Raw genomic sequence first — 11,331 nt, 5'->3', positions numbered from 1 at the left:
CAAACTTAGTTTTTTTTAAATTTCAGTTGGATCAAACATGACCGGGATGTTGATTTATGATTTGGAAATCATCCTAACATGTTTACAAACATGTTAGGCAGCTAGTTGAATCAAAATTCAAGCTTAAAAGCTCACGAACACAAAATTCAAATTTTCCAAATTTTTAAATCAAATTTGGGTTTTTTCAATTTAGGTTGAATTGATCTCTTTCGAAAAAGAGCCTAGAAATCATCTAGAGAATGATTTTAAACAAAGAAAACACAAAATTGAACCCTAAACAAGATCAACTCGATCAAACTTGAAAAAATCCAATTTCAAATCCTAACTTGAATTGCAGTAGGTCTGAAAGCTTATAATTGATTGAAGAACACTCTAATGATGTGTAGGAAGTTTTCCCAAGCCATAGATCAAAGCTTAGATTGCCGAAGAAGTTTTTACAAAAACCAGTTGACGATTTTTTATGTAAATCTTCAATCAAGCTGTGATATTGGGATTTTGTTTGATGGATTGGAAGAAGAATGCCGATAGACTAGTTATACCTGAGTTAGGTCAGTTATTGAAGTCAAATTCAACATCAATTTGGCTACTGAAGTTCTTCTTCACCATTTTTGTTTTGTCCTTAGTATCTTAGGTAGAGCATATCTTTTGACTTCTAATCCTAGGGGAAATGATGTCGAGGAGGAGACACACACATGGGGTGAAATAATGGAGGGATAAGGTTGAGAAACGACGGAGATAAGGTTTTTGGAAGAATTGTTGGCGTCGATTGCGGCCTCTGGCGTTCGCCCAGTTGATCGGGAAAGACGAACGAAACAACGTCGTTTCATTTAAAATGAAACGCGTCGTTGCGTTCCATTGGCGATCCGTCAACGATTGGGTGATCAAATCAACGGGGTTAGCGTCCCGTTAGTTGATTTGGTGTGGACTGGGCGTGCACGTGCTTCCGCTACAACGGGGTGTGTGGCTCATTCCTAAGCGCTGGATGAAAATCCAGCGCTAATCCGATGTCCCTGAATCCTACTACAAAACTTAAATATAATTTCTACCGCACAAGATTATCAGTTTATATTTTAAAATGGTTATTTGAAATCGATTTTATAACCCTTTCTTGCATTTTTCTTCCCCAAATTAATACACAAAATATTTTTGACAACATAATAAAAATTATGTTCATTTATTTTATTTTTGGGTATTTTTTAAATTGTTTTAAACTAGAGGAGCCATGCGCGCGCGACCGTACTTAATCAATTAACGGGACAAATTAACCCCGTTAGTCAACCAGGTTGACCGTTGACGGAACTTGGCGTCCCGTTACCCAAAACAATGTTGTTTCCTTCGTCTTCTTCGCTGGGATCGCGACATCACCGGAATGGCAACATCACTGACGTCCAACCTTCCAAAAGGTCTAGCTTCCTCCATAGGCGATTAAATCTCTTTATTTTTCGGCCATGTGACCCTCTTATCAGCGCCTACGTTTACCCCTTATCTAGAAGCCTTATCATGCCATGGATAAGGTTGCCAGCTACCGGAGATAAGGTTGAAAATAAGATCTTCAAAGGGTTAAATTGACTCAAATTATCCCTCCTCAACCGACCTATCTACCCTATAAATACTCCCCCACGATCTATAGACCAAATAATCAAACAATATCCACCAATTACAACCCAATCCACCCCAGACGAAGATCTGCAAATTCCGTCCAAGAATAATTTTTTTCAAAACTTTCTCCAGCGATCCAAGCTTCAGTCCTGGATTCTAGATCACTTCCAACATCTCCTAGGAGTGTTCTCCAGCTATCTATATGAATCCAGAAACCTTGAATTTCGATTTGTAATTGAAAATTTTGAATTTCTTCAAATTTTCTTGTTTGATCAGTTTGAACTTGTTCTTATGCTTGATAAAATGTTTTCTTTGTTGAGAATCGTTATATATGTCATGTATAAGCTTTCTGTAGAAAGAAAAAAGATCAAATCCACCAAAATCAAAATTTTAAAAATTTAAGTTTGAAATCTGGATTTTTAAAATCTTCGTGTTCTTGGTTCAAACTGGAATTTTTTATCCAGATAATTGTTATACATGTTTGCAAACTTGTTTGAATTATTTCTAAACAACTGTAATCATGTTTTGATCATGTTTGATCAAACTGAAATTTTAGAAAAAAACTTGAAAATTTGGATTTTTGAAATGGTGTTATAAAATTGATCCTTAAGATTTTCAAAATCATTATTAATGTTAGGGTTTTTGTTTTTTATGATCATATGAATTTACTGTACTTTACAGATCATGATTTCATGATCTCAATCAAAAGTTATGGTCTTCTAAAATTTTGGACCAAAATAAGAACACATGGTCCTAAGGTTTTAGCCTAGGACAGAGAAAACAGAGCCAGGACCAGTGATTTTTCCCCAGGACTGTGGAGCAGAACCGATGCCTTTTCTGCTAGGACCGTGGAGTAAGACCGATGTTCTTCAGCCAGGACCGTGGAGTAGGACCAATATTCTTTCAACCAGGACCAAGGGCCAGGACCGAGCACTCTAACCTTAGGACTGCTAGGACCGAGCACTCTAACCTTAGGACTGCTAGGACCGAGCACCTTAACCTTAGGACTAAGCCTCCACTTAACCTAGGACTGAAAAACCTAACCTTAGGACCGAGCCTCCACTAAACCTAGGACCGAGAAAACCTAACCTTAGGTCTGAGCCTCCACTTAACCTAGGACCGAGAAACCTAACCTTAGGACCGAGCCTCCCTTAGATAAGACCGACAAACCTAACCCTAACCTTAGCCTAGGACCGATGGCTACATAACTCTAGGACCAAGCACCTGGACCGACAAACTTGATCCGTGACTGAGCCAACCTGGTCTTCGACTAAGCCTCCCGAGTCCAGTATCGAGCTCTCCGGTCCCTTGACCCATACGACCGAGCCATGGTCTAAACCATCCCGGTCTTAACCGAGCCCGACCGAGCCTAGATCAGCCAAACGAACCCCGAACCTAGGACTCTAGTTCTAAGGCCTGTTTGTTCCACTTTTCAAAACCCAAAATTATTTTTGTAATTTTGGAACCCGAACTCATTTTCAAATAATCCCAAAAGGTTTGATAATGAGATTTTCGTATATCTCCTAAACTAATGTTTTGGATAAGGACCCCTTTGGAATTCATGTTTAAATTGTGAAATTCTCCTCTTGAATTTTTAAGTTTTGTTAAATCTGAACATTAACGCAACACGTACACACCTCTTCTTTAAATAATTTGTACAATTATTTAAAGTCTATCCTCATTTAGGAACCCTAGACTACTAATTAAATATAATAAATGTTATAATTAGATTTATGAAAGCCATGCTTTGTTTATTTTAGAAGGATTTTGAAAATCGTCCTTAGGCGGCAGTAGATGACATATCACGAAGGCCCTTTCCCGAGCGTAAATAGACAACGTACCACCCATTTTTCAGAAACTTTGGTATAAATACATTTGTACATATATCATTTTATTGATTTTCATAAAATCTCTTGGCGAATCTGATTTTTAAATAAATATCTTTAAATTGATTATGTTTAATTAATTTATATCGGGTTCAGGTTAAATTGTTATTTAGCCTCCCAAATTATTAAAGTTTGAACAAATGATTAATTAATTTTACATAATTATTTTTTACCGCTCTAGGTATTTTCAAAATCTTTTAAAAGCTAAATGATTTATTTTAAAAGATGTTTAGCACGCAAACCAAGGTTGAAACACATCGAACCTCAAGTTTCCTCGCGGTAGTTCCTCCATATTGCCATGTGTCTCTTGACGTGTGATAAGCTATGGAACAGGACATAGACCGGGGGTACCCTTATAGCTTTCTTGGCGACTCTGCTGGGGATTGAACTTGTTATTTTAAAATGAATAAAATAAACAAAACTCTGGCTATTTATAAATTGTTATTTATAATATTCCACTCTCACAATAGTCCACCTCATGGGGTCTGTCACCCCCAATAGCTACTTAAGTTTTACCATGTACCTAGGTTCTACCCTAATAAATACCAAACGGGTATATCACCCAGGATTACGTGAAGGAGTACCATATCGAAATTATGTACTCCTATCAATTACGTGAAGACCAATAATACTAGTTTGTTATGTGAGATTATTTGTACACAATCTCGTTATTTCAAACCTTGTTATTCGATAGGTAACCTAAACCCAAAACATCGGTCGTGATCCTTGGTCGGAGCTGAAGAATATCGTTCCTCGTCATCGGTCGGAAGCTAAGTTTTCTTGGTCCCATGTTTTGACTTGGTTTCATTTTCTCGATCCCAGCTGAAGAACAGGACCGAAGATTAGCCTTAGAACCGTGTGTTTTTATTTTGGTCAAAATTTTAGAAAGTTATAAATTTTGATTTAGATCATTAAAGCATGATCTGTAAGCTACAGTTAGTTCATATGATCATGAAGAACAAAATCCCTAACATAAATCACGATTATTGTCTTTACAAATATCAATTTCCAAATACCATTTTTATGTCAAATTTTCAAATTAAGCATTTTTAAGGTCTGATTTTTGTTCCATTAGTTTTGAAATGATAATATAGTTGAACACAACCAAAACAAGAACATTATTCAAACCATTTTTGAAGATTGAATTAAAATCCATAACTTTTAAAAACACAGTTTAATCAAACATGATCACAACGATGTTACAGTTATTTGGAATTCATCCTAACATATTAACAAACATGTTTAGAAACTAATTGAATCCAAAAAACCAAATTAAACTCAAGAACATAAGATTTTAAAAAATCTAGTTTTTAAGCTTAATATTTCGAAATTTCTTATTCAGGTTGATTGATCTGATTTCTTTCAACAGAAAGTTCATACATGATGCACTAAATGTGAAAAATCAGTTGAGGAAGAGAACAAAATCCTAAAAGCCCAAGAAGAAGAAAAGCAGAAAAATGAAACGGAAGAATCAAGAATCAAAGAGCATATTGGGGAAGTTAAAGAAAATCAGCAAGGAAAAAATAGAGGAAGAAATCAAGGAAGTATCAGAGAAGGAAGAAAGTAATGATGTAGAGGAAGAAAGCAATGTATAATCAAATAATGAAGAAATCAACGAAACTGATGAAATAGGGGATACTGAAGAAGATAAACCTAAAGACAATGAAGATGAAGAGGCAGAAGATGAAATCAAAGATACAACAGAGAAGAAAAACATAGAGGAAACCAAGGTTGTTGATACTCAAACACGTAAAACTGAAATTGAGAAAAGTAGTGACAAAAGCCCTGAAATCCTGAAGAAGAATACATTTTATTATGTTAGTACGAGTTCATATAGAGGAAGAATAAACAATAAGAGCAGACAAACATCATCATCAACTTCAATTCAATCTCCCTTTATGAAGAACGCAAGAATAATGGGACTTGGAAGATGACAATATGATCAAAAGGAGGATATGGAGACAACATAGGTTGGGATAGCTAGATTTTAGTCTTTGTTCATTATAATCTGTGTTTTGTAATGTGATTTGACTGCCACCATTCAGAAACTTTTGGGTCTTTTGTTTGTCATCTTACAATCAAAACTAGGATTTGTCTAGTTTTGATTATTGACCCCTCCCACTTTTGGGCCTTTTAATGAAATGGTGTTAAACCGTTTTCCAAAAAAAAGTTCATACATGATATATAGAATGATTCTAAATAAAGAAATCACATAATAAAGCTCAAGAACAGATCAAACTGATCAAACTTTGAAAATTTTGAAAATATGTAAACTTTCAATTACAAATCAAAGTACAGAGGTTTTGGATTCATACCAACAGCTAAAGAACACTCCTTAAGTGTGTTGGAAGCTTTCCAGAAGCCTAGATCAAAGCCAGGATCACTGGAGAAAATTTTCAGAAAAACAGTTCTTTGTCGGATTTTGATTCCTTTGATTCGTGTTGTAAGATGTTGTAATCGTTTGTTGATTATTTGGTTTATAAACCATATGGGACTATTTATAGTGCAGGTAGGTTGGTTAAGGAGGAGTAATTCAAATCCAATTTGTAAAAATCCGATCTTATCCCTAATTCATGGCAGTCCTATCTAGGATGAGACAAGACTTCTAGATAAGGGTATTGCTGAAAGACATAAGGCAAGCACGTGTACGAAATTCTGAGAGATAAGGATGGCTGTAGACTAAGCTAGAGCTTTTGGAAGAAACGCTTGACGAGGATCGTGAATCCGGCGAACGTGCAATCTCGGTGAGGAAGACGACGGAAATAGTGTTGTTTCGCCTAATGGACGGGGGTTCCATGCATTCTGTCTGCGGTCAGCATCTTTGACTAACGGGGTTAGTCCATCCCGTTAGTTGTTCCGGTGTGGGCGGACACGCGCGACTTCGTTGTAACGGGCTGCGTGGGAGCGTCTGGGTTTTGGATGATGCATGGGCACTCATCTAATGGTCCACGTTCCTGCTACAAAAATTCGGCCACACTAGATTATCCGATTTAATTTTTATAAAATGGTTATTTAAAATCAATTTTTAATCATTTTTTCACGTTTTTCTTTATCAAAAATTTTACAAAAATAATTTCTTTATGATCATATTTTATGTTTTGAAAATTTTTGGAGTATTTATTTAATTATTTTTAAGTCATAAATTAAACATAACTTGTGATTAAATCACAATTACATATTTTTAACCTATTTTTGATCTAATTTAGGTAAAATAAACACAATATTTTAATTATTTTAGATTTTCAATTAATTTTCATAATTAGAGTTTAATTATTACAATAATTTAATTTTAATTCCTACTTTGGATTATTTTAAATATAAAAATTCAAATTATTATTTTAATATTATGAAAAATAATAATATTATTTAAAGATTAAGATAGGTTTAATTTTCATGCTTATAATTAAGAATATTAGATTTTAAGAATAAGAAGAGTGTATGAATATTATATTAGAAATCACTAACTTAGTAGTCTACAATAACTGCCAACAATGCTTAGGAGAGTAGAAAAATGAATGAAATATTGAGTTATGCTTTTACTCTACAATTTTATAAGAAAATTTTTGAATTAATTAAATTCTTTCTCCTTTTTAAATTGATATTTTTATAAATTATTTCAATTTTTAAAATTCAAAATAATTGAGTACTAATTGTTCAAAGAAAATGAGACAATTATTTTTATTTTATTAAAAAAAATTATTCAAAAAAAAACTAACATAACTCTCATAGCTTCTTTAATAACACTTTTCTAAGTTGTTCAGCAGTCTGATAATATAATCATTATACATAATTATTATTTAAATTTAAATTATATGATAATCTTACAAAACAACAAATGCATATTTATGATAAATTTATAAATACAACAATCATTCAAAAATGATACCACTAACTAAAATGGACATCACAATTTCTCATCCAAATATGCCTAAAAGATTACACATGCAATATAATTGGTCCTTTTTGGGTATACATGTAACTGGATAAGAAGTGATTCTAGGTATGATAGTCACCCGGGATTAAACCCTCGGATTCACCATTCATAAATTCAAATTGGTATAAAAATTTATTTACAAAATGAAGTCACTAGTTTCTGCACCATTATCCTTTTTTCAAGTATTTACACACAATTATCCCAAAACATATAATATCAACAATATAAATCATCTTAACAAAAGTATTTATAATATAATAAAAAATACCAGAAAATAAAATTATTAAATTTCAAATTAGCCTATTCAGTAATACAGTTTCAGAAGAAGATAATTGAAAATATCAAAATCCAATATCAACCAAAATTTTCCTAAGTTAAAAAGGAGCAACCAAATCATGTGCCCCCTTTAAAAAATAAGTTTGCTTAAGTTCTAAGAACAAAAAATTAACCTTACAATTTCACCTCCTTTGTCTGCGTTTCAAATCTTTCATTCTCCTGTGGTTGTACGCAACAACATCCTTCAACTTAGCTTTTTTATTCTCCTTATAGTTCCAAAGTTCAGGAATTACATAACTTCCACTAGGGTTGTATTCATTCGTTTCTTTTAATGCTACGACAACTGCTTCGTACACCTCAACTCCATATTCTTCCTTTAAACCATTGAGTTGTTCATCATCTTCATCAATATTTTGCTGAATTTTCAAGGGAAAGAAAAATTGACACAAAATTAGTTAGGGTTCTTAAGTTTGAATTTGAGAAGGTGTAAACATACCTGATGTCCTCCGTCAGCATTCATAATGACTTTAAATGGATGCCATTCGGGGTTTGTCATCTTTTCTTGCCATAAGGTATATAGCTCTGCAACTTTCATTTCTACTTCTTCAGATGGAAATTTACTTCTGCAAGCAATTTGGAAGGGCTTTATATCAATCTCTCCCATTCTTTTAATTCCAATTTGAGTCTGATTACCCCTTAACTCTAGAAGACCCTGGAAATAAGAACAAAACAAAATTAAAACCATCAATAAAAAGGCTCCATCTGCTCCATAAATTATCAACCTTTCACATTCTTAGCAGGCACAAAGATAATAAACTCAAACAAAACCAAAGACTTTTTAGGAGTTTAGGTTTATATAATGTCCCCATTTGAAACAACTGGATACAAATACATTTTTTGGATAAGATTAAGTTTGGAAACAAAACTTAGTTAGAGACGAGACACGTTAATAAATATATGGGTTGTTTTCATCTAGATTCGGATCAAGATACATAAACAAAAATTATAAGTATTTCCAATTGCGTCCCATTGGGATAACAATGTATTTTCAAACTTTCGGATTTATTAGAAATATTCAATAACTTCATAGATTCATTATACAAGTTCGACCAAATATATTAGGCCCTAGCCGAACTTGTATAATGAAATGGAATGAGCCTATCTTATAGTGGAATTGGCTATATATCCAGGGAATCACATAATCCATAAAATAAAAGGTGCGGTATATTCATATCATTGGTAAGAAGAAGCCAACTGTGACAATATATTATTTTTTTCTCAAGATGTTTAGGATTTGGCATCTCAATGGAATAGTACTAGTGGGCTTCTTGCGAATCATAGATTTATTCTTTACACCTTTTGTAGCTAGTGAAGCATTGGGTATGGAGAAGATTGTGAGTATTAAAGAATAAAGAAGAGGATAGGAATGCCAAACTGAGTTTTCTCAAGAAAAAAAAAAGCAGTTTCGTAAAAATCCATTCCACAAACAATCGTCATGTAACAACCTAATAAGTAGCATAATGGTCTCATGAATCCAATAGAAGAGTACCTTAATCAACTCTTTACGAGTTTCCTGCAGTTCGTCATTGCAAATTCTTTCTTTGATCAAAAGGGTTTGATTTAGTTCCTCTATTTCAGTAATCTCAATTTGCTTCTGTAGAAGATCCTCATTCAACTCTTTAATCTTGTTTTTTAAAGCCTCGTTTTCATTTCCAAGATTATTCATCCCTTGCACTTTTCCTCTAAGATCTTCAATTACCATTTTTACCATCTGTTTGGAATCCTCCCTTCCCAGTAGAAGATTTTTAGCATATTCCTCTTGTCTCTTCTATACATTTGAGATCAAACTCATGAGTAAAACCAAATATAATAAGAAAACAGGTAAATGTGTCAACAAAAACATCAGATAAAATTACAAACCTTATCATCTTCAACACACAAGGGATTCTCATCAGACTTCTTCCGCCTCAAGGATTTCATTTCAAGTAACTTCCTGGATAGTGTGTCTATCTGAAAAAACATGACATGTAAATAAGAAAACGCCAAACAAGCAGCACTATCATTTTACAAACATCTTCCATATTTGTCAATGGTTTTGAAGATAATTAAAGTGACAATCATAAAAAAAATATGAGCAATTACTATAGTTTTCAGTACCGATATTCAAAAGAACAGTGAAGATGAGGAAAAATTATGAATTAAGTAAATGTTCATGTCAACATAAGAGAACCTTTTGCGTCTCATCATTAAATTTCTTCTTCATGCGTCCATAAAAAGCCTCACGATCGATTAGGTCGTTGCTCCAGGAATAAAGTTTCTTTTTGTTAATCTCAGATTCATTTTTCATCTTCTCCTGGAATTCTAAAAACATGTGCTCTTGCTCTTGTGCACGCTTCTTCGCTTTCTTTTCTTCTACAAGACGATAAATTTTAATGTCATCAATGATAATCCGATGCACAAAAGACTATTTTTCATACACTGTATTCTCTTAACAAAATTGTACAATTATTGACATTGATATGGCTGGCTAGTTAATTTGTCCAATTTATAAAATCAAATTAAGTTCTAAACCACTTCCATAAAACAAATTTGTACACTATATGAATTTTTTATCGGATAAAAGAAATCGCAATGTCCAAAAGACAGAAAGCACATTATATTCTTACTAACAATTGACAGCTACTTAGTCAATCACTACAGCAATTGAAACATGAAATGGGCTATTCTAAAAAAAGGACATTAACAAGGGGAGGGGAAGAACCTTCTTTGCATTCAAGGAAAAAATTCTTGTTTTTCTCGATCATCCTACTCACACACTGTGTAGTAAGATTCTTATCCATTTGCAATTGATCAAGACAGTCTTTTTCAATGCAATTCATCCTCCGTTTGCCGTGATATTCAACCAGATCAGTCATATATACAGTATCCAAGTCCCTCTTCTTATTCTCGGGCTCTTTCTTTACACTACTGTTCATTCTCTTCTCTAAAGCACCCAGAACATAAATACAATAAATTTGCAAAATTCAGTACTCATTCACAAGAAAGAACTTTAGTAAATTGAAAAAGATAAATCATCCCAACAATGAATTAAGCAAATCAAATTGCAATCGCTTGTATACGCAAATCATTAATAGCATGTATAAGGAGAGAGATCCTTACCGTCTGAAACTCGTGCCGAAATCTTAACCATTAAATCGGAAATATGCAATCGCTTTTCTCTTCTCGATTCTTCGCGATTCAGGAAACTGTATATAAAAATCAGAAGAAACTAAACTATGAGATTTCCATGCAGATACGCGATCTCTTATATATGTGGCAAAATAAAACCCTAGCTTGAATTCAATTTTTTTTTAATCCCTAATTTTAGGAATAAAAACAATTAATTTTTTATTTTTTTAATTTAGAAACTTCATAATTTTTTTTTAAGAACCCTTCGAATAATTTGGATGGGAATTGAACCTTAATCAAAATCATTGAGATCATATTTTATAATTTGTTTGTGTAGGCAATTAATTTTAAGTATAATAAATTTGTATATTAAAAACAATATATATAAACAAAATTATATGATTTGATTTTGAATTATTTTTAAAAAATTTTAAAAGATGACGATTAATTGATAATTTAAATAGGATG

The 11,331-nt window shown here is 33.0% G+C and overlaps 2 protein-coding genes across 2 annotated transcripts; both read right to left on the bottom strand.

Moving 5' to 3' along the window:
- Positions 1 to 7,682: 7,682 nt before the first annotated feature.
- LOC124932844 (factor of DNA methylation 1-like) lies at positions 7,683 to 8,433 on the bottom strand. Its single transcript, XM_047473529.1, has 2 exons — positions 8,192 to 8,433; positions 7,683 to 8,111 (listed from the first exon to the last, which is right to left on the bottom strand). The coding sequence occupies exons 1-2, from the start codon at positions 8,357 to 8,359 to the stop codon at positions 7,878 to 7,880; spliced, it is 402 nt and encodes a 133-aa protein (XP_047329485.1). The 5' UTR covers positions 8,360 to 8,433; the 3' UTR covers positions 7,683 to 7,877.
- Positions 8,385 to 10,885, bottom strand: LOC124930409 (factor of DNA methylation 1-like). The gene is made up of 5 exons (XM_047470755.1): positions 10,855 to 10,885; positions 10,513 to 10,678; positions 9,616 to 9,751; positions 9,184 to 9,523; positions 8,385 to 8,407 (listed from the first exon to the last, which is right to left on the bottom strand). The coding sequence occupies exons 1-5, from the start codon at positions 10,883 to 10,885 to the stop codon at positions 8,385 to 8,387; spliced, it is 696 nt and encodes a 231-aa protein (XP_047326711.1).
- Positions 10,886 to 11,331: the final 446 nt, after the last annotated feature.

The sequence above is a fragment of the Impatiens glandulifera genome, chromosome 3 (assembly GCF_907164915.1).
Source record: "Impatiens glandulifera chromosome 3, dImpGla2.1, whole genome shotgun sequence".
Classification (NCBI taxonomy): Eukaryota; Viridiplantae; Streptophyta; class Magnoliopsida; order Ericales; family Balsaminaceae; genus Impatiens; species Impatiens glandulifera.
Note: the sequence above shows the minus strand (reverse complement) of the source record. Positions and strands in the feature narration are given on the sequence as shown.

Bases quoted from the DNA above. Each gene is read 5' to 3' on its own strand.
- LOC124932844 (XM_047473529.1), bottom strand. From the start codon at position 8,359: ATGGGAGAGATTGATATAAAGCCCTTCCAAATTGCTTGCAGAAGTAAA. The intron at 8,112-8,191 runs GTATGTTTACAC...TTGAAAATTCAG, and splicing joins ATGCTGACGGAGGACATCAG to CAAAATATTGATGAAGATGA.
- LOC124930409 (XM_047470755.1), bottom strand. From the start codon at position 10,885: ATGGTTAAGATTTCGGCACGAGTTTCAGACG. The intron at 9,752-10,512 runs GTGTGTGAGTAG...GTAAAATGATAG, and splicing joins GATAAGAATCTTACTACACA to TGCTGCTTGTTTGGCGTTTT. The intron at 8,408-9,183 runs GTTTGTGGAATG...TCTTATTTCCAG, and splicing joins TAGGTTGTTACATGACGATT to GGTCTTCTAGAGTTAAGGGG.